Raw genomic sequence first — 24,851 nt, forward strand, 5'->3', positions numbered from 1 at the left:
CAAATGAAAGAGTGTCAAACAGTTCATAATCGATGAGGGAAGTAGCCCACTAATCCAGTGGTAACGATGAACTTATGGTGGGCCAGTCGGATATGTTTCAATTACCGTACATATTGTGACCCAAGAAACTGAGGACTACAATTTTGAGTGCTCCCAAGGTGCTACTGACTTCTCCAATGGTCAAATATGGCTACTAAAGAAATTTTTAGTATTAAGGCAGGCTATTTAGCACTGAAAAGAAGACCATTGTTACATGCACATGACCTTCTGGGCTAGACTTCTTACAGTTCAAGAGGTCTCATGATATATGAGAATGAAAGACCATTTATCCCCCCTCTTGTTTATCAATATCATGGCTTCTAAGATTTCATTTCAATATGCTTTGCACGTTTTCTTGTTTGTCATTCCATCCTGCACTTCAATCGACACCACTAGCCTTAATAAATCCATCACGGACAACCAAACCCTAGTTTCATCGGCTGAAAAGTTCGTGCTAGGGTTTTTCAGTCCTGTCGGTTCCCTCAACCGCTACGTCGGGACATGGTACAACAACGTCAGGAACCAAACGGTCGTGTGGGTCGCCAACAGAGAAAACCCACTTACAGATTCTTCCGGCATCCTCACCATCAACAATAGCAACCTCGTCATCCTGGATGGGAGTAGCACTGTCGTGTGGTCCACTAACGTTTCGACCATCGCAGATTATTCAAGTGCTAGGCTTTTGGATTCGGGAAATCTTGTTTTAAGCTCTGGAGATTATGAAAACAATGTGAAGGTGGTGTGGGAAAGCTTCGACCATCCTACAAATTGGTTCCTTCCTGGCATAAAACTAGGGAAGAACGCTAGGACTGGTCTTGACTGGTACCTCACGTCATGGAAGTCCCCTAATGATCCAGCTCGTGGGGACTTCTTGCTTCGTATCAATATTCAAGGTATACCCCAGTTCTTCTTAATGAAGGGATCAGATTCACGTTGGAGAAGTGGGCCATGGAATGGCAAGAGACTGAGCGGTTCGCGCAGTATGGATATTGAATTTATATCCACCAACCATTATGTTTCAAATGACGAGGAAACTTACCTCACATACAATCGCACTGACACATCGGCGATCTCCTCGTTGACTCTCGATACCACAGGCCAGCTTCAATGGTTAACTTGGATCAAAAGAAGCCAGACATGGAATCCTTACTGGTCGTCGATGGAGGACCGATGTGACGCTTATGCCGAGTGTGGGGCCTACGCCGCCTGTACTACTAATAGAGTGCCATGTGAGTGTTTTCATGGGTTTGAGCCCAAGTCACCCCAAGACTGGTCACTGAGGGATGGATCAGATGGTTGTGTTAGGCAGGCCAGATTGGAGTGTGGGAAGGGTGATAAGTTCATCAAGATCGAACGCGCGAAGCTGCCGGATACCTCCATTGCACATAAGGTCGCCGGAGTGAGGATCGACGAGTGCAAAGATGTATGCTTGAACAACTGTTCTTGCACTGCTTATGCTAGTGCTGATATTAGCCAAGGGGAGAGTGGATGTATGATCTGGGATGGGGATTTGATTGATCTCAGGGTGTTTTCTGATGGAGGGCAAGATTTTTACGTACGTGTGGCTGCTTCAGAACTAGGTACATGTGTTCGCTTATCTCTTCTTCTTTTTTTTCTTTTCTTTTTTTTAAATGAGGAATTATGATGGCAAAAGGGGTGGCAGATGTATACAAAAACAGACCGTGGGGCCAGAATCCAGTGCAACATGGCGTGTAAAACGCACCCATGCTGGTAAGACCCACCCACCATGTTGTATATGTAATCCCATCCTTGATGTTAAGCACTGGAGCCAAAAATCTTAGGTGGGCCAAACCACGAGAAACAATGAAGATGGGATGCAAACCGCATAGGTTTGTATGTGAGGCACCATGGTGTTTATCTTTCATTATAGCCGTTCATCAGGTGTAACTCACCGTGATGAAGGGAAGAAACAAAAATCAGCCTAGTCCAAAACTCACGCAGGCTACACCTTGTGAACATAGAGATCTTAGGAGAAACTTTTTCGTTGTTCTCTGATGTGTGGCCCATATGAGTTTTTGGAACGAGCTAATCTTTTGTACGTAGGGTGAACAAAAGGGTTCTCACCTTTCAGGCCCTGTTCAGATCAAGTGTTGTACGATTGTTTTGAACTAGTAGATGAAGAGTCTGATTGAGCCAATATTGAATATCAATGGCTTGATTGGACTGATATTGTAGTTGAATGGTTTGATTCAAATAATGCTAAATGTGAACAGCCCAATTGGATTGATATTAAAGATGAATGGTTTGATTGTTAAGATAGTAAAGAAAGAATATATTTTATTATTATTTTTAGTCAACAAAGCTACTGCTGCTAACTGCTACTGCTGTGAAGAGAAAACACTTGCTGTTTTTCTGATTTTTCTACACTTCACAACACCGCTATTTATAAGATTAGCTAGTGTTTACAAAAGACATTGTCGCCCCTGTCTAGTACATTTACCCGGAGTAAATGGCATTGGGTAGCCAAACAGTTCTTATAGAGAAACCAACAATCTGGTTGAATCTAGATGAGATAGGGGAGGATGTTGGGGATTTGTGATGCAGAATCACACAGATCTAGATCTAGGATAGCAATTCAATAGTAACAAGCAATCACCAAAAAACGCAAAGATTTAACATGGAAAACCCTTGCGGGAAAAACCACGGCACAAAGCGACAGAAAATCCACTATGAAAAGAAAATTACAAGAGAGGGGACTTTACCCGATTCGAACAACCTCGAATCTCACCCTTGCTATACCCTTCGATAACCCTAGAACCCTTTAGAATGCTTTAGAATAATTTCTTATACCCTAGAAACCCTAGGGACACCTATTTATAGTTTAGGCAACTTCCCTTTTACATCTCTACAAAAACCGACTTAAATTTCCGCAGTCCGCATCAAATTTGGAAACGAATTTGCATAATCACGACTAGTCGAGCCAAGTCCACGACTGGTCGAGGGACCCTACAACCGGTCGAGCGGCCCGGACACCAAAAGGTGAGCTCGCTGGACTTTGAGTCGAGCGGGCCACGACCGATCGAGTGGACCCTCGACTAGTCGAGCGGTCCGCTCGATCGGTCGAGCGCGGACAGTCTTGAAGACTTTCTGATAACAATCTCCACCAAGTCTTCAATCTTTAACCCTGTAGCTTCTGGACATCTTCTCTTATCTCTTCATTTAATCATAGTTTCAATCAACGCTTCTCGTGCATACTCTGTCCTTCTTTTATGTCATCGCCAAGCCTAGAGAAGTTGCACAGAACCTAAACTTCTTTGTAGGAATGACCTTAGTGAGCATGTCTGCTGGATTCACGCTGGTGTGAATCTTTTCCTGTGTGACGCCTCCTTTCTCAAGCATCTGTCGGATAAAGTGGTGACAAACATTAATGTGTTTAATACGTGAGTAATAAACAGAATTTTTAGCCAAATTGATAGCGCTCTCGCTATCACAATTAACCGGCACGACCTCCTGCTGAAATCCCAATTGATTTATTATGCCTCTGATCCAAATACCTTCTTTAAACGCTTCCGTCACTGCCATATATTCCGCTTCAGTTATGAAAAGAGCCACCACTTACTGAAGCTTTGACATCCAACTGATTGCTCCACCCGATAATATAAACGAGTATCCTGAAGTAGACTTTCCGAAATCTATACTACCTGCGTAGTCAAAATCCACATAACCTACCAACTTTGTCTGTCTTTTCAAAAGTTAAGACATAGTCTTTCGTACCTTGAATGTATCGAAGTAGCAATTTCACCACTTCTCAATGTTACTAGTCGGGGTTTGACATGTATCTGCTCACAACACCGATTGCATGTGAAATATCCGATCTCGTATATTAAACTGTCAACCGCATTCGAATAGGGCGCATGAGGCATAACTTGCTTTTCCTTATTGAATTTAGGACATTGTTCTGAGGAAAGCTTGTAGTAAGCAACATGGGGAACGCTCACTGGCTTTGCCTGATCCATCCCATACTTGATTAGTACTTTTTCTAGGTATTCTACCTATGATAACCAAAGCCTGCTCTTCTTCCTATCTCTATGAATATCTATGCCAAGAATCCTCTTTGAAGCCCCCAGATCTTTCATCTCGAATGTCCCTGATAACTGAGTCTTCAGTACGTTGATTTCAGACATATCATGACAAGTGATCAACATATCATCAACATACAATACTAGGATTATGAACTTTTCATTACTCAGTGTCTTGTAATAGACACAGTGATCGTATTCACTCCGATTAAATTTCTGTCTCATCATGAAAGAATCAATTTTTTTATACCACTGTCTAAGCGACTGTTTCAGACCGTACAACGACCTCATTAACATGCAAACCTTTTTCTCTACTCCTTTAACTTCGTAGCCCTCTGGTTACTTCATGTAGATCTGTTCTTCCAATTCTCAGTTTAGGAATGCAGTCTTCACATCCATCTGTTCCAGCTAGAGATCATATTGGGCAACCAGCGCCAACAAGAATCCGATAGATACCTACTTTACCACCAACGCGAATATCTCTGTGAAGTCGATTCCTTCTCTCTAAGCATAACCCTTCGCTACCAACCTTACTTTGTACCTATCCTATTTCCTTTTGAATAACCACTTGCATCTAATCACTTTTTGACCCACAGGAAGCTCCACCAGCTCCCATGTGTAATTTTTGTGCAACGAGTCCATCTCATCATCCATAGCTACCTTCCATTTTTATGCATCAGGTTCATCAAAAGCCTCCTGAATAGTAGACGGGTCCCCTTCATCTGTAATGAGGGCAAATGCAATTTAGAGTCGTCCATATATCTTGCCGGTAACCTACACCACGCGGTGGGTTCCTTCTCACAGGTAGCTACTCCACCTGATCATGTACATCTGTCTTCGCATCTGTCTCTGCCTGAGTATCATCTGTGTCAATCTAAATGTCTACGATCACCTTTCTGGCTCCTCTTGCTCCTCTTGATTATTCTTACGAAATAGGGAGCTTTCATCGAATTCGACGTCATAGTTAGTGATGACCTTGTATGTGACCTTATTAAATAACTTGTAAGCTTTCACACCAATGCCATGCCAACAAGGATATACTTTTTGACTCTATGGTCTAGCTTATCTCTCTCAACTGACGTTACGTGAGAGTAAGCCTCACAACTAAATATGCGTAGACCTAAGTAGTCAATTTTCTGACCACTCCATACTTCCTATGGGATTTTATATTCAATTGTCGTTAAAGGAGACCGGTTCACCAAATAATAAGCCGTGTTAACGGCCTCAGTTTATAGGTTCTTGCCCAATGCAGCATTACTTAACATGCATCTGGCCCTCTCTAGGAGAGTTTGATTCATTCGCTCAGCCACACCGTTTTGCTCGGGCGTGTGGCGCATTGTGTTGTGCTTAATGATCACATCATCTTTGCAATAATCATTAAACTCAATGGAAGTAAATTCTCCACCATTGTCAGTCCTTGAATCCCTCTAGAAGTGGCCCAACGCTCAAATCAGCCCATAAACCATTAATTTTGGGCCCACCTGAGATCTGGATATGCTTAAAATTTGGTCTCAACCCATTATCTGAGGAGACAAGACGGATGAATGGAGCGGATTTCCTGGATCCATCATCATGGACTCCACATGAGTTGGATGTGCATATAGTGTACACGCACGTGAGCTGCACCAGACCAGCCGGTCTGGTCAACCCGATGCTGACCCGTCTCCTTCTTCCGCAGTAACAGCGGACAGACGCTGTCCGTCCATTTTTCAACAGTGGGCCCCACTCGCTCTTCAGATTTTAAATCCGGACCATTCATTCGCTCCAGAGTATAGGCGTAACCATCGCCTAGGAGGCGGAACTCCAGAAGACAATGGAGAGATGATTTCAGCTGTCCAAACGTAAGATAAACGGTGGAAGAAAAATATTTGTGGACCACACCAAAACTCGACAAAAACCAGCCCATTCTGACTGAAAAATCGAGAGGAATCTGATGGACGGGGTGGATTTCATCATAAACATCACCACGGGTCCCACAGAACATGTCAGCGCGTCCGCGTAAGCCTTACGCGCGTCCGGGAAAGCCGGAAGTTGCGGGAAGTTGCGGGCCTCCATCCGTGAACGGATCAGCGATCCAAACCGTCCATTTGATCATACAATGGGTGCTTACACTCACCATGCTGGCAGATTTCAAAGAGGGGAAGACTCCTTCTCTCAAACTGAGTCCAAACGCAATCAGGCTAAGCGGTTCCTGGCGTAGAAACAGAGTTCCGCGAGGAATCTGCCGCGAATGATTTCGCAATCCAGCCAGGCCTCTCCTGCACTGCCCCTGGCACCTATAAAGAGAGAAGAAAGGAGATTTTGAGGGAAAATTTTTGGAGGGATGTGGCTGGACGATTGCAAGAGAGAGAGAGTTCCGGTTTTTTTTCTTTCTTTTCCTTTTTATTTATTTCTTTCCTTTGATTTTTTTTCTGTGGTTTTAGCATGATCATGCTAGGCTAAACCTCTTAGCTGGGGCTAAGAGGTGAAGCTTGTAGCCTGATGGGAGGTTTTTTTTTTTTTTTTTAACTTATGCCTTTTTTTTGTTTAAACTGAACTGATGTTGCTTTTAGTTTAATTAAAGGAATGTTTCTTGTCTTTAATGGCCTGTTGTGACTGAAATTACAATGGATCTGCAATGGCCTTGAATATCTCTTTTTTCCTTTTAATGTATATGACGTCAGGAAGCCCTGTTGTTCACCATCGCCTCCTGGGCATGGTCGGATGATGATACCCTTTCTAACTTTCATGCATTGTTGATTGGTTGGTAATTAGTTTAATTCTGTTGTTTGCTTTGCCTCCCGGGCATGGATTGATGATGGAATCCATTCTAATTCATATACCTATCATCTTTTGAAAACCAGATCAAGTAACGTTCAGTTTAAATTTCATAATTCTTGATGCAGGCATAAGATCTCCCTGATCCCTATAAGTGGATCCTCTGAATCCCTAGTTTCCTTCCTCTGAATTACTTAAGTTTTAGATAATTATTCCACAATGATTCCTTAAATTCTATTTGATTTAGATTGCATCTTAGTCTAGTTTTAGTTCTACTTGGTTTCAGATAACATACAGGTATCAGTCCCTGTGGATTGACGGTTATGATTCTTTGAAATTAATTAGTTTTAGAATTAGTTTGAGATTAGGATTTTACTAACTTTAGTTTTAGATTTTTATTTCTATTTGATTTTTAGAACTAACTTGTTTCCTGTTTTGTAGGATCCTGACATAAACTTCTAAATTGGTAATCCTTTTCTAATTCCTCTACTTTTTCTATTTTTAGAATTAGGGTTTGAATTTTAGAAATTTTCTAATTCTAGTATTTTCCTTTTTTTTTTTTTAGAAATAGTTTATTTTTAGAAACTTTCGTCTTTTGTTTTTAGAAACTTAGTTAGTTATTTCTTTTTTTTTTTTAGAGTTTCTTTCTAATTTTAGAAACTAACTCATCTTTCCTTTATTTTTAGAAATTTTCTAATTCTGGAACTTTCCTTTTTAGAAACTAACTTTCTATTTTTATTAACTTTCTAATTCTAACTCTTTTAGAATCTAACTTTGTTTCCTAATTTATTTTTAGAAATTTTCTACTTGTAGACTTTTGGTTTAAAAACTAACATTACTTTAGAATTTTTAGATTTAGAAACTAATTTCTGTTGTTTTCTTTTGCAGGATCTTAATATAAGAATCTCTAGTCTGGTAACATCTTTCTAACTTCTCCTCTTACTTTATGTATTGCTGTAGGATTTTTCTTTTTTCTAGGATTAGACTCAGAGTTAGGGTTCTACCATGGAAGCGTGGGTACGTGCATATGCCGAGATGGATAAGAGATATTGGGGAATGCCTGAGGATTGTGGAATTCAACGTATACCTCAAGATTTTTCTCCATCGAGAACAGACATTGAGAACCGACTAGAACGTTATGTTCCATCGGTTAATAGGGCCGTATACGATCGTAATTATGGAAATGAGGATTATTATCAACCATCATATCCTCCCATGTATGATCAGTATGACTATTACCAGGGGAAACATCAAAATTTGGGAGATGAACCAACTATATGTTATAATGATTATCCTCTTGGATACCCTACCATTGATATCCAACCAGAAACAATCCAAGAGGATTCAGCTCAGCGTAGCCTGGCCTATCTTACGGAAATGAGAAAATCGTTGGAAGCGCTTAATTCGCGCCTTGATAAGATAGAGGAGGCTCGGTTATCTCAGCCACAATTCATTCCAGAAATACAATGCGAGAAAAGTGATCCTAACTCGCTTTTGAAGAACTCTGAAATTACAAATGAGGAGTTGGATTCCATTAATGAGCATACGGTTCAATTTTTCGATGAGTTGATCTCGATGACTGTTCAAAGGAATGGTTAAGATATGTGGGTATCTTTCAAATATAGTGATGATGACACACTTTCCTCACATGACACACAGGATCTCAATGATGAGGTAGAGGTTAGTTTTTTCAAACCTCAACCGAACTTAGGTGTAGAATGTGAGGAGAGCAACCCCATCCCAAGTGTGTACTGCACGGAATTAGACGATGATGCGTATTGGGATGATGATCATGAATGTACAGCCCAGAATCCCCTAGAATCAATCTCAAGTTTAGTCCAGGTCAATGATCAAGACATACACGAAGTGGTCGGTCATAATGAGCCACTCCCCTCACCTGACATGTCTGATTTTAAGGTGGAGGATGAGCCCCTTACAATCGACCCTTTTAACTCTTGTGAAACATGTTTGGACTACTCCTCTAAATTAAATGATGATGTGATTCGGGAGAAGGACGAGTTGCTCGCTACGACCTTGGAAATTGAAACCACTAAGTTGAGGCCATCATCTGAGCTGTACACGTTTGACAATTCAACGCCTCGATTGAGTAGTTTCAATGAACAAAATGATCACATCGATGCTTCTCCTATTGATTTTCAATCTATCTGTGTAGGGCTGGAGCAAGAGAGCACACCTCCGTTTACCTTTAAAGACAATGGATTCCTTGGGTAGATCATCACGAGCTTTAATGTGGAACATAAGTCACGCTCAACTGAATTTCCTTACTCTTTAGATGATTGTTTGACACACTTTGCAGATTCAAATAATCCCATGATAAGAGACATAGTGAATGCCTTGCAAGAAAACATCTCGGTAGTCATCACTGACCGAGAGAACCCTTACTCTGAAGCCCTTTCTTCCACAGATCCTGAATGTTTACCATTAGGGGAGGAGGAGCTGAAAATTGAACTGGAGTTTGCTACTTTGGAATGTGTTGAGACTACACCACTTCCTGAATATTTTTTTCAATTTGATCTACCTGTAGTCTCTGATTCACCATGGGATACTAACTTTGTAACTTTTTTTGACACAGGTGAATCGTATATACTATAGATACCTAAAGCACTTCAACGGAAAATTTCTTATGAGGTACATAAGTTTCTCCGGAAGGTCATGCTCCAAGGAGTCCAAGCCTATTGCAAAAAGGGCTTTTGGATGATCCTGTTGAGGAACTTACTGAGAAACTTATCATGATATTGGCCAGAAGAGGAACCTTGCGGCTTGACTCAATAGTTTTTCCTTGCTTTCTTAGGACTAGGGTAGTTTCCTTTATTGTTGTTTTAGGATAGACGGTAAACTTAGCGCTCATGGGAGCCAATCTAACTTTTCATTCCATTGCATTTTCCTCGTTAGTTAGATCAATGTGTGGGGGTAACAAGTCTGCAAACCCTCACGAGACTACAACTCGTCCACTAGGGACAACCTAGGGGTTTAAAGGCTTGTTGCATACGCTAAATGCAATCGAGAGTGGTGTAGGTAGGATTTTATTTTTTTTATTTTTATTTTACTTCTATTGGTTTCTCTCTTGTGCTGACCCGATCTTACATAGATATCTTTGGAAAGCCTTTTGATTCTTTCGTCCAGGTACTATCTTTCCATCACTCCTCTTATATTTTTGTTGTCCCATGTGCATTGCATGCTTATTTCTTTTACATTGAGGACAATGTAGATTTTAGGTTGGGGGTGGGAGATTAGGTTTCCTAATCAGCATTTTCTTGGTCTTGAGCAAAAATTGTGAAATTTTTTAATTTTTCTGGACTTTCTTGTGAATTCGAAGGGATTTTGACGGCCATCTAGGGCACTTGGAATTTCAAGATACGTGATGTTGGTAATTTAAGACGCTTGGATTCAGTATTTGTTGGATTTCATAGTTAAGTTTGAATTGTTAATCCAAAATTAGAAGTTGTAAACATTGATTGAGTTATGATCTCACATGTCACATCTCGCTTTCACATTAAGGTTTCAGTTTGATATTGAAGGATTTACTTGGTACTCACTAAGCTTGAAAGGAACCAACCTGAGAAATTGAAAGGATTGGGCGAATGGTCTACACCATAGGTTTGCTCCCTATAGGTGTAGATTTAATTCCTATGAATGATATGTGAAAATTTTGGGTATACATCGTCATCATAGGTTTGCTCCTGTAGGTGAGGATTTGATTCCCCTTCTTGGTGTCACTACAAGAACTCTCACTTTTAGCGACGAAAATTTTCGCCGCTAAAAGTCAAATTTTCGTAGCTAAAGCGTTTAGCGACGAAAGTTTTCGCCGCTAAAAGACCGATGTCGAAGCGTTTTATCAGTGAAAATTCGAATCATCGCTAAATGCAAGCTTTTTAGCGACGAAAATTTTCGCCGCTAAAATCACAAGACTTTTAGCAGCGAAAATTTTCACCGCTAAAAATAAATTACAAAACTTTTAGCGACGAAAATTGTCATCGCTAAAAACTATACAAGACTTTTAGCGGCGAAATTTTCGCTGCCAAAAATAAATTACAAAACTTTTAGCTACGAAAATTATTGTCGCTAAAAAGGAACTTGTAGCAGAAAAAATTTTCACTACTAAAAAAATTGTTCCATTTTTAGAGACGAAAATTTTTGTCACAAAAAAACTGTACAAGACTTTTAGCAGCGAAAATTTTCGCTCCTAAAAAATCGTTCCACTTTTATCGACGAAAGTTTTCGTCGCTAAAAAAACTGTACAAGACTTTTAGCAGTGAAAATTTTCGCGACTAAAAATATTGTTCTACTTTTAGCAACGAAAAGGTTCGCCGTTAAAAAATTGTACAAGACTTTTAGCAGCGAAAATTTTCGTAGCTAAAAAATAAATTACAAAACTTTTAGCTACGAAACTTTTCGTCGCTAAAAGTCTCTTTTTAAAAAATTATTCTAGCTCAAAATTCTGCACAAAATTCCTGATATACACCTGTTAATAATATATTTCATCATATTCATCCTGATATACACCTGTTATATAATATATTTCATCATATTCACATTCACATCCATCTAAACCCAAACAAGAAAATCCATCCAAACATAAAACTACATTCATCCAAACACAAACAATCTTATCCGCATCACACTCATTCACGCATAAATACATATAAGTTTACATAATAAACAAATATACAAAAAATCATTGTCTTCTTCCTATTTCGACAACTTCCTTACCACCTACTTTCTAGTCAAGTTCCATAGCCATGTACACTTGTTTCCTTGTCCTTGCATCTTAACATCATCGCCATCTTTCTCTTTTATAAGCATCAGTGATAATTACAACTTTTGGAAGGGCCACCATGATGGTTTTTTCAACACACCAACCTATTCATAAGGTCATGTAAACCCGGATGAAGTGAAAACACAAACATCAACTTGATTGGAAACTTCTACAGGTCCAACAAGTTTTTTATGGTGAGCGTTCAATCCCCACTTTGTGGTCAACTTAAGCATTAGTTCTAACTCATTATATTGGGCTTGCCTAAATGTGATTCACATATCCAACCCACTCATTATGTGTGTCCCACTTGGATGAGGGGTCAGACCAAGTTTTAGCCGCATCCAAAACTCATGTGGGCCTCATCAAGTGTTTTTATATTTTTTAAGATGTCTTCATATAGTTTTAAATGGTATGGCCCACTTGAGTTTTGTTTATCGATGATTTTTGAGATATCTCATAACTTAAGGGGACACATCAAATCCACGGTATTGATGTTTGACACACATTATGATGGGGCCCACAAAACTTACTAACTTCAATTCTTCGAAGAAAAAGATGCACAAAAAATAGACACGAATTAGGTGGATCCCTGACTCTGGGGCCCAGCACGCTCCATAGTCAAGGATCCACCAAAGCCCCATTCACAAAAAATGAGATTTTGTAAAGATTATCAGGTCAAGCCAGTCCTTAAGAAAATCACCAGCAGCTTAAGTAAAAAAATTACACGTACCAGGCAATTAGGGCATCTATGGCCCACCAGACCAAAAATTCTAATCACTGTATGTGTGTTACATTTAAGACAATTAGCTGTTTATGCTGAAGAGAGTTGGGTCCTGGCTTAGCACTTGAGATGAACCACCAGCCGCCATGAATGTACATGGTTTATCCACGCCGTCCATCTGCTTTTACATGTCATTCTAGGGGTTGAAACCAAAATACGAGGGTATATGAAGCTGAAGTGGACCACATCATGGGAAACAGTGGGAACAATGATTTCCACCGTTGAAACCTTTCTAGGTCCCACCGTGATGTTTATTTGTCATCTAACCTATTTATAAGATCGTACAGACATAATGAAGGGAAAACCCATGTATGAGCTTGATCCAAAACTTCCGTGCCCCAAGATCTTTTCAACAATTCACTGTATACTATGGTGTGGTCCACTTGATCTTTGTAAATGTTTTTTCTTTTTTTTTTTTATCTTTCTTCTTTCTCAAACTATAAAATTGTATGGTAAAATCGGTTGAGTGTGTTGAACTTTTTTTCTGGCAGTTCCTGAAATAGCTCGAGGAAAGCACAAGTGTCATTGTACGGACAGAAATAGCATGCGAAAGGCATTGAGAGATATTTTGAACGCTTTTAAGAAAATACAACTAGTATTGAGCTCAATGATACACATCATTTGATGATGAGGCACGGCGGAGAAGTCCAAAAAATTGCAATTTTTTTTTTTTAAAATTTTTAATTTGATATATCTTCAAGAATTTGATTAATAAAACACTTAACATCCAACAATAACTACACTTTACGAAAACAAAGGTGGATTTGAAGCAGACACATGATATGCAGTGTGGGAGACAGATCACAAGATATAGAAGTAGAATACCAAATAGACCGAGCACCTTAGAAGATTCATGTTACTAAGGTTATGGTAATGATGGTGACAAATGTAAATACTGCAATACTAATGTTTAAGTTACAAGATGGAAACCGATCCAAAATGGAACCTTGAGAATGGCAGAGAGATAAATTGTTGTCGCATGTATTTCATGAAGAAAACAAATCTAAAACAGAAAATCCAATGGTAGTAGTAAATGACAGAAAAAAAACTGTGTTAAATGGTTGAAAACTCATATTTTTAAAAATCTTAAAATGTAAAGTTGACACTGAATATTTCTTTATTGATATTAACTTAAAATGGTGGTGTTTCTTTGTTAAAGTTAGTGTTGAACTCACACCATAAACAAACTAGAAAACTCATGTTAAAAGAAAAGAGTCTTGAAAAGGGGTTTTCGAAAACCCCTTTTTTGAACCCTAGCATGCGACGCAAGCTCTCCTCCACTTCTTTGATTCTCTCAATCCACAAGGACATTGAAGGGGAGATTTCGGCCGATCATCAGAGCTTGCAAGAGGGTCCATTTGTTGTTTTTTTCAAGAGCATTGGAGTTGAAATGAAGGAGAAAATCAGATTTCCCCCTTTCCGCATACATACGGCTATGAAATTGCAATTTTTAGATTTTTGATTGATTGAATCTCTCTTCTTGAGCTTGCAAGAGGTATGTTCTTGCTCCTTAATGAGTTCATCTCTCCACCCTCTCTCTCTCTCTCTCTCTCTCTCTCTCTCTCTCTCTCTCTCTCTCTCTTCCTCTCTCTCTGATCTCTCCACCCCACCGTTGCCGCCAGCCCTACCTACGAACGTGAGGTATCTCTCTCTCTCTCTCTCTCTCTCTCTCTCTCTCTCTCTCTCCCCTTCTCAATCTCTCTCAATCTCAATGTTGATTTATGAATTTGGGGATTTAGTAATTTGTGGATTTGCAATTCGAATGTGTACCCTCATTTAGGGATTTGCAGATTTTAGGGCTTACAGATTTGAATGGGGACCCTGAATTTGAGTTTTTCTGATTTTATAAATTAGGGATTTGGGGGTTTTAGGATTTTGGGAATCTGAGAATTTTTAGAATTAGGGATTTCACCTTCCAGATTTGAAAGAGCAACTTTGGTCTCAAGTTGTGCAGTTTGGATTCACTCAAAGATTTTCCATGCATGTGTTTTATGCAAAAATGTTGGTGTTGTTGTTTGGCCATCTTCTGTATCCGGTCAAGGACCATCAATGGGGAATTTGGCTATTTTTTCTTCACTTACTCGTTGTTGGGATGTGTTGAATCCTCTGTTGAATTCCATGGAACTCGAGATTTCCAATGTTTGAATGCCCCAAGTTCCATGGATTATTCCGAACTTGACCGTACTCAACCTGCATTTGCTCAACCCAAACACAACCTGAATTCAAATTGGATTATTGTTTTCAAACCGAACCAACTCAAGGACCTTGACAGCCTCAGCCAAAATGACCCAAACTCAGGTTGTCTCAAACCCAAGTTGTAGTCCTAATTGGGTATACCTAGTTCTCTAATTACAAACAGAGAGTCTGAATTTCTTCTTCCTAATTATGTTAGCCAAATAGAGAGGACCGTAATAGAAAAATACGAGAATCTCTACAAATTCTCCATAAAATCAAGGTTTGTTGGATTACCTTGATTTGTTTGACCGAGTTTGATTATTTGCTGCCAATCTGGCATCAACCCCACTTTACCCTGCCTTGGGAATGGTTGGCCTGTTGCTACCATGTGGAATTACAATGCTTAACTAATGTCTATCATACCATTTGGATTCCTCTAATATTTTATTTTGTAATTCTTCTATGATCTCTAGAATCTTGTATGCTTTGGAGAACTAGCCCCTCAGATGTTCTCTATAAGAGGGCAACATGCTCATTGATGTGTTAGCTAAGGGATGGAACTTAGACCTTTTTTGATTACCGGATTCATTTATTCATGATCTTAATGGATTGTGTTTCCTTTCCTGCATCTGTTTTCCATTTAGAAATATATTCCTTCGAACATAAAACCTTCTAACCATTTACTTATCTATGGTGCCATCATCGTCATCATCCTTATCATAACCTTGTCCTAGCTATTCGAGGTCGATTTCTCATGATTTTCTTTGTAAAGGTTTTACCACTGGCTGTCCACCTAACATCAACTCTCTTTTGCCTGGGCTTGGGACCAGCTAGAGTGTCACTAGTAGGCGGAGTTGCAATGCCTATCTGTAGTGTCTATCATATTATTGGATTCCTCTGTTGTCATCCATTGTAATTCTTCATTATTCTCTAGATATCTCGCGTATTCTAGAGAAGCAACCTATCGGTATTCATACAAGTGGCCAACACAATCACCAATGTTTTAGCTGATGGATGGGGACTCCTTTTTTGTATGTTGCCAATAAAAGAAAAATGCTATATTTTGGTTGTGGATCAGTTTTATTGTTTCCCGATGTCCATTGTTCTTCAAAATTTGCCATTTTTTTAATTAAAATTTTTTTTTTCCATTTTGGCAGGAACAAGGCATATCAGTTCTAAATGATGCAATTAAAGCTTGCATAGAAGAGATAGACCGGCACAAGGGGAAACTTGTAGTGAAGGAGGCACCTAGAGCTGTGAGTTATATTCTCATTGATAAATCTCTATTTGAACATAAAAGTTTCAGGCTGCTTTTGGATGCACTACTGAACTGAGTTGCAATAATTAGTTTGTGTTTGGAAAGCTCCAAAATTGATGTTCAGCGCTGTTTCCACCATGCTTAATTGAGGTTGAGGGTTGCAAATATTTGAAAAAGACCATGTACAATGGACAGTTCGCCTGATGTATTTTTTTCTATCCGGCAAACCAATTTGAAATCACCATTCAGCTTTGTTCTTGTATAATAAGAGTTGAATGGGAGTTGAGCCAAGTAGGCTGATGCAACTAGAGTTGAAAGAAGCAAATCACTGGAACCTGAAGTTTTATGTGTTAGATCTAGAGTCATGGATAATCACAAAAGAAAGGATAATGTTTAGGGCTTGCTCCGCACAAGGCTAATGCATCACACCCTAAGTCATTACACTAGTGGAAAAATATTTTATGTTGTTGTAAACACCTGTAAAATGCATCGTTTGGTTTTGTTGTTCACATTTTACAGATGAATGTTGCAAGTCTACTTCTATTTGCCCATCTAATCAACTAGTAGAGTGGAAATTTATTAGAACCACCCCTCTGATTCACAAGCAGGATGACCCACCATATATGATCAATGGCTTAGATCATAATATCTAAGTGAATGGATGGGATGGGCCTGTTTAACGTTTACAAATTCAAATGCTTTTGGTTTTACTACTCACAATTCAAAATTATTTATTTATTTATTTATTTTTCTAGGTGTGTTTGATTTTTTGAATTACCTTATTTTTTATAGCAAATAACCAATTATGATTTCTAACACCTGTTTGTTGAGAATATTCCCTCAAAAATCAATTCCAAAAAAGTTTACTTAAATTCTTGAGATCCACCTTGATATATGTGACTTATTCATGCGGTTCACCTATTTCACTATAGCATTATAGTATTTTAGGACATGAGTAAGTTCGATCTAAAACTTGGTGTGGCCCTAAGAAATTTTCAATGGTATAAGTTCAAGTCCATTGTTTCCTATGGTGTGGTCCATTGTTTCCTATGGTGTGGAAACACTACAATGTATTTGTTATATCCACACCGTCCATCCATTTTGAGATATCATTTTAAGTCTTAAGCCAAAGAATGAGGCAGATAAAAACTATATAGTGGACCCCACCACAGAAAACAGCGGGGAGAGTGATTACCACCGTTGAAACTATCTTAAGGCCCATCGCAATGTTTATTTGAAATCCAACCTGTCCAAAAGTAAAAAATACATGAAATAAGGGATTTATTCCAAAAATGAGAGGTATATAAATATTGGTGGGCCTATTTAGATGCTGTAAGTTCTTTTAAGTTGTAAGTGACTTACCCGTAAGTCACTTACAAGTGAAAGTTACTTACAGGTATGGAGTAATAACTCAATTTATGCTATTTTGTTAAGCCCATCAAGATGAATATTTGAGATATTTATTAAGCTAAACCAATCATCAAGTGGGCTATAAAAGTGGGCTTACAAATTCAAAATATCTATAATATGGAGAAATAACTCAATTTAAACATTAAGAATAAACTTCTTCTGTGAAAAACTCAGCAACACAAACATGGTGGGTCTAAGATCCCGATGGAAAAATGGTTGGGCGAGTGGATATATAACACATCATCAAGGTGGGCCCACGACAAGGGTAACACCTACTATTGTGTTACCATGATGGGTGTCGAACATCTACCTAATCAGTCAAATGCACCATTCTATGTTGGGCCCGGGGCTTAAAAATGAAGTCAATCCGTGGCTTTTTTGGGCCACACCACGTACAAAAGTTGAGAGGGGTTACCCTCCATTAAAATATTCATGATCATTTGTTGGGCTCAACAAGATGTGGTTCACAAATCCAGCCCATCCATTATATGTGTCCCACTTGGATGAGTAGTCAGACCAAGTTTCACAAATCCAGCCCATCCGTTATATGTGGCCCACTTCAAAAAGAAGGAATGGTTTGGATTGAAATTGATCATCCACATGCACCTGAGCTTGAAAATTTTGTTCTAGTAACATGGTAATTAATTAATGGGTTTTCCATTGTTGAAACCTTGCTAGGCTCCCTGGTGATGTTTATTTGTCATGCAACCTATTCATAAGATCATATGGGCATGAGCAAAGGGGAAACATTAAAATAAGCTTGATCCAAAACTTCTATGGCCCTTAGGAAATTCTCTATAGTAGATGTTCAATTCACACTTTTTCCTATGGTGTAGTCCATTTGAGCGTTTGATATGCTTCATTTTTGAGCTCAAGCCCTAAAATTATCTATTGAAATGGATGGACATAGTGGATAAAATACATAAATCATGGTGAACCTCAGCATGCAACCTACTTCCGATAAACATGGTGTATTTCTTGGCAATCCCCCACGTGGCAACAGATTAGTGTTTGGGGTTCAGAAGTGTGTCAAATAGGTATTTCACCAACCACTTCCAAATATGGTTTTGTGCCACTACTTAAGGGAGCCACACATGACCCAGTCAAATCCCACCATGTCAAGGCCTTTGTGTTTAGAGAGGTCTGATTCAATCCACTTCAAAGCCAGGCGGGTCGCTATTAAATATGTGATCATCCACATCCCACCATGGATGGTTTGGATTGAGATTGAAATAGTTCATTGTAATATGGTTGTTTTATATGCAAATCAATCAGGTGGTGTGGACATTGGTTTCATTTCTTTATAGGCTTGAGCATTTTATGAAGAAGTCAACATCTTTTAATATTCATATATTTCTTTTGTTAATGATTTAAATAATCCCTTCCCTTCTCTAATACAATATATGGACACACACACCTGCACATGCATGCAGACATATATGTTGAGGTGCATATGAAATAGACACACACAGCATCCATGTTGTAATTACAGTTATCTATAATAGCATTTATATTTCTAAGTCAATTATAATCTTTATATACCATTCTACCCTTTCATAAGTGACTCCAACATCCATGTTGTAATTACAGTTATCTATAATAATAATAATAATTCGTTCATTATAGTGCATTCATAATAGTTATCATTGTGGTTACAGTTATTCATTATGTGACAGGTTTTCAGGTGAGATGAACGAGTTTCAAAACAAAACAATCTGGGATTTGAGAAGCGATTCCCAAGATGTATGTGTGTTTCAATGGCCATCTTGCACCTTGAAAGCATACAATGGAAGGTAAGGAAAGCCTAAACCATTGGAGTGGCCTGGCCATTTGGACAGCCGTGTTTATGTATTTGCTCAAAATTAATGGAGCAGACCGGATGTGCGTCGGAGCTATCCGGATGAGCGGGGTTCCTTGGAAGGTGGGAACCGCAGTTATGACCATGATGAAGTCATCCATGGAAGCATTGGAGGGGCCTGACCATTTGGACAGGCCGTGTTTATGTATTTGATCGAAATTAATGGAGCAGACCCGGATGTGCGTCGGAGCTATTCGGAAGAGCGGGGTTCCCTGGAAAGAGGGAACCGCTATTATGACCATGATGAAGCTGTCTCTTTTTTATGGACAGCATTGGAAGGGCCTGGCCATTTGCGTCGGATGGCCGTGTTTATATCTGCATTTGCAGGGACCATACCCTTAACCTAAACCAAACCCTATGACCTAAAACCTTAACCTATAACCTAAACCTCAACCTTAACCTAAACCTAAACCTTAACCTAAAACTTAAAACCTAAACCTAAACCTAAAACCTAAATGTATTCTCAAATCCCTAAACCTAAACCTACACCTAATCCTAATCTTAACTCCCTAACCTAAACCTATACCTAAACTTGAAAACCCAAACATAAACCCGATCCCGAACCCGAACCCGATTTCTTAAACCTAAACCTTAACCTATTCTCAATTTCCTAAACCTATATCTTATAACCTAAACCTAAACCTTAACCTATACCTATAACCTTAACCTAAACCTGACCTAAAACCTTAACCTACATCTAAACCTAAACCTAAACATAAACCTTAACCTAAAACCTAAAACCTAAACGTAAACCTAAAACCTAAATGTATTCTCAAATCCCAAAACCTATACCTATAACCTAAATCTATACCTATAGCCTAAACCTAAACCTTAACCTATAACCTAAACCTAGACTCATAAAACCTATTCTCAAATCCCAAAACCTATACCTATAGCCTAAACCTAAACCTTAACCTATAACCTTAACCTAGATTCATAACCTTAATCTAAACCTATTCTCAAATCCCAATACCTATACCTATAATCCAAACGTAAACCCGATCCCGAACCCTAACCCGATTTCCTAAACCTAAACCCTAACCTATAACCTAAACTTATACCTATAACCTAAACCTAAACCTTAACGTATAACCTAAACCTATACCTATAACCTAAACCTAAACCTTAACCTAAACCTAAACCTATTCTCAAATCCCAAAACCTATACTTATAGCCGAAACATAAACCATAACCTTAACCTATAACCTATACTTACAACCTTAACCTAAACCTATTCTTAAATCCCAAAACTTATACCTATAACCTAAACCTAAACCCGATCCCGAAACTGAACCCGATTTCCTAAACTTAAACCTTAACCTATAACCTAAACCTATACCTATAGCCTAAACCTAAACCTTAACCTATAACCTAAACCTAGACTCATAATCTTAACCTAAACCTATTCTCAAATCCCAAAACCTATACTTATAGCCGAAACCTAAACCTTAAGCTTAACCTATATCCTATACTAACAACCTTAACCTAAACCTATTCTTAAATCCTAAAACCCATACCTATAACCCAAACCTAAACCCGATCCCGAACCCGAACCCGATTTCCTAAACCTAAACCTTAACCTATAACCTAAACCTATACCTATAGCCTAAACCTAAAACTTAACATATAACCTAAACCTAGACTCATAACCTTAACCTAAACCTATTTTTAAATCCCAAAACCTATACCTATAACCCAAACCTAAACCCGATCTAGAAACCTAACCCGATTTCCAAAACCTAAACCTTAACGTATAGCCTAAACCTAAACCTTAACCTATAACCTAAACCTAGACTTATAACCTTAACCTAAACTTAAACCTAAACCTATTCTCAAATCCCTAAACCTATACATATAGCCGAAACCTGAACCTTAACCTTAACCTATAACCTATAACCTATACTTACAACCTTAACCTAAACCTATTCTCAAATCCCAAAACCCACACCTATAACCCAAACTTAAACTCGATCCCGAACCCGAACCCGGTTTCCTAAACCTAAACCTATACCTATAACCTAAACCTATACCTATAGCCTAAACCTAAACCTTAACCTATAACCTAAACCAAGACTCATAACCTTAACCTAAACCTATTCTCAAATACCAAAACCTATACCTATAACCCAAACCTAAAGCCGATCCCGAACCCGAACCCGATTTCCTAAACCTAAACCTTAACCTATAACCTAAACCTATACATATAACCTAAACCTAAACCTTAACCTATAACCTAAACCTAGACTTATAACCTTAACCTAAACCTATTCTCAAATCCCAAAACCTATACCTATAACCCAAACCTAAACCCAATCTCAAACCCGAACCCGATTTCCTAAACCATTCCCTAAACCTATAACCTAAACCTATACCTATAGCCTAAACCTAAAACAAAACCTATAACCTAAACCTAGACTCATAACCTTAACTAAACCTATTCTCATAACCTATAACCTATACTTATAACCCAAACCTAAACCCGATCCCGAACCCGAACCCGATTTCCTAAAACTAAACCTTAACCTATAACCTAAACTTGTACCTATAGCCTAAACTTAAACCATAACCTATAACCTAAACCTAGACTCATAACCTTAACCTAAACCTATTCTCAAATCCCAATACCTATACCTATAACCCAAACCTAAACCTATAACCTTAACTTAAACTTAAAACCTAAACCTAAACCTAAAGAAAAACATATAACCTTAACCTAAACCAGAACCTATAACCTGTAACCTAAACTTATAACCTCAAACCTAACCTTAACCTAAACCTAAAACCTAAACCTTAACCTATAAACTAAAACCTAAACCAAAACCTAAAACCTAAATGTATTCTCAAATCCCTAAACGTAAACCTACACCTAATCCTAATCTCAACTCCCTAACCTAAACCTAAACCTAAACTTGAAAACCCAAACCTAAACCCGATCCCGAACCCCAACCCGATGTCCTAAACCTAAACCTTAACCTATTCTCAATTCCCTAAAGCTACAACCTATAACCTATAACTTAAACCTATAACCTAAACCATAACCTATAACTTAAACCTATAACCTTAACCTAAACCTAAAACCTAGACTTAAACCTAAACAAAAACCTATAACCTTAAACTAAACAAAAACCTATAACCTATAGCCTAAACTTAAACCGATTTCCTAAACCTAAACCTAAACCTTAACCTATTCTCAATTCCCTAAAGCTATAACCTATAACCTATAACCTATACCTAAACCTAAGCCTAAAACCTAAACCTAAACCTAAAACCTAAATGTATTCTCAAATCCCTAAATCTAAACCTTAACATATTCTCAATTCCCTAAACCTTAACCTATAACCTAACTTAAAACTAAACCTATAACTTACACTTACAACCTAAAACCTAAATGTATTCTCAAATCCCTAAACCTAAATGTATTCTCAAATCCTTAAAGCTATAACCTATAACCTATAACCAAAACCTATAACCTAAACCTAAACCTATAACCTAAACTTATAACCTATAACCTAACCTTAACCTAAACCTAAACCTATAAACTAAAACCTAAACCTAAACCTAAAACCTAAATGTATTCTCAAATCGTTAAACCTAAACCTACACCCAATCCTAATCTCAACTCCTTAGCCTAAATATAAACTTCAAAACCCAAACCTAAACCCGAACCCGAACCCAATTTCCTAAACCTAAACCTTAACCTATTCTCAATTCTCTAAACCTACAACCTATAACCTAAATCTAAACTTAACCTAAACCTATAACCTTAACCTAAACCTAAAACCTAAACCTAAACCTAAACCTAAACCAAAACATATAACCTTAACCTAAACCTTAACCTATAACCTATAACCCAATAACCTAAACTTATAACCTTAACCTAAACCTAAAACCAAAACCTAAACCTATAACCTAAACCAAAACCTAAACTTAAAACCTAAATGTATTCTCAAATCCCTAAACCTAAACCTACACCTAATCCTAATCTCAACTCCCTAACCTAAACATAAACCTAGACTTGAAAACCCAAACCTAAACCCAATCCCGAACCCGATTTCCTAAAACTAAACCTAAACCTTAACCTATTCTCAATTCCCTAAAGCTATAACCTATAACCTATAACCTATAACCTAAACCTAACCTAAACCTATAACCTTAACCTAAACTTAAAACCTAAAACCTAAACCTAAACCTAAAACCTAAATGTATTCTTAAATCCCCAAACCTAAACCTATACCTAATCCTAATCTCAACTCCCTAACCTAAACCTAAACCTAAACTTGAAAACTCAAACTTAAACCCGATCCTGAACCCGAACCCGATTTCCTAAACCTAGACCTTAACCTATTCTCAAATCCCTAAAGCTATAACCTATAACCGACACTTATAACCTAAACCTAAACCTATAACCTAAATGTATTCTCAAATTCCTAAACCTACACCTACACCTAATCCTAATCTCAACTCCTTAACCTAAACCTAAACTTGAAACCCCAAACCTAAACCCGAACCCGAACCCGAACCCGATTTCCTAAACCTAAACCTTAACCTATTCTCAATTCCCTAAACTTTAACCTATAACCTAACTTAAACCTAAACCTTAACCTATTCTCAATTCCCTAAACATTAACCTATAACCTAACTTAAACCTAAACCTATAACCTAGACTTATAACCTAAACCTAAACATATAACCTAAACCTAAAACCTAAATGTAATCTCAAATCCTTAAACCTAAATCTACACCTAATCCTAATGTCAACTCCCTAACCTAAACTTAAACCTAAACTTGAAAACCCAAACCTAAACCTGATACCGAACCCGAACTAGAACCTGATTTCTTAAACCTAAACCTTAACCTATTCTCAATTCCCTAAAGCTGTAACCTATAACCTATAACCTAAACCTGATTTCTTTTCATTTGTCTGGATCACCTCTCATATGTTATCTCTCTTTTCATTTATTTTTTTTCCATAAGATTGTTTGTGTTTAGATGGATGCAGTTTATGTTTAGATGAATGTAGTTTATGTTTGGATGAATTTACATAGTTTGGGTTTCGATGGATGTGAATGTGAATATGATGAAATATATTATATAACAGGTGTATATCAGGAAGAATATGATGAATTATATTCTAACAGGTGATATATAAAAAAAGAGGCTTTTACCTACGAAATATTTCGTAGGTAAAAGTCTTTAGCGACGAATATTTTCCTCGCTAAAAGTCTTATCCACGTTTTTAAAATTGTTACAGCCTTTAGCGACGAAAATTTTCGTCGTTAAAAGTCACATCCAGGTTTTTTAGCTACGAAACGTTTCGTAGCTAAAAGTAATCTTAACTGGTTAAATCCTTATTGTTGCAGCTTTTAGCGACGGAAGTTTTCGTCGCTAAAAGTTTATTCCATGATTTTTAGATACGAATAGTTGTGTAGCTAAAAGTAATTCATTCAATGTTTTGAAAAATTGTTTACAGCCTTTGGCAACGAAAATTTTCGTCGCTAAAAATCTCGTTCACAAATTTTAGCTACGAAAAGTTTCGTAGCAAAAAGTAATCCATTCGAGTGGCTTCAAAAATGGTTGTGAAAATGATTGTAGCCTTTGGCGACGAAAATTTTCGTCGCTAAAAATCTCATCTACGATATTTAGCTACGAAAATTTTCGTAGCTAAAAGTAATCCATTCGATTTTTAGTAAAAGGTGTTTGTAGCCTTTAGCGACGAAAATATTCGTCGCTAAATGTCTTATCCATGATTTTTAGCT

At 38.0% G+C, this 24,851-nt stretch overlaps 1 protein-coding gene across 1 annotated transcript in view; it reads left to right on the forward strand.

Annotated features, from left to right (window-relative positions):
* Positions 1–213: 213 nt before the first annotated feature.
* The window catches only part of LOC131237284 (receptor-like serine/threonine-protein kinase SD1-8), a 32,511-nt gene continuing 7,873 nt past the window's right edge, over positions 214–24,851 (forward strand). Inside the window, exon 1 of the mRNA XM_058234981.1 lies at positions 214–1,619. Coding sequence (XP_058090964.1) covers positions 308–1,619 — 1,312 coding nt within the window. The 5' untranslated portion in view covers positions 214–307. The remainder of the gene's footprint in view (positions 1,620–24,851) is intronic.

Source organism: Magnolia sinica, chromosome 1 (assembly GCF_029962835.1).
Source record: "Magnolia sinica isolate HGM2019 chromosome 1, MsV1, whole genome shotgun sequence".
In the NCBI taxonomy this organism is placed as follows: Eukaryota; Viridiplantae; Streptophyta; class Magnoliopsida; order Magnoliales; family Magnoliaceae; genus Magnolia; species Magnolia sinica.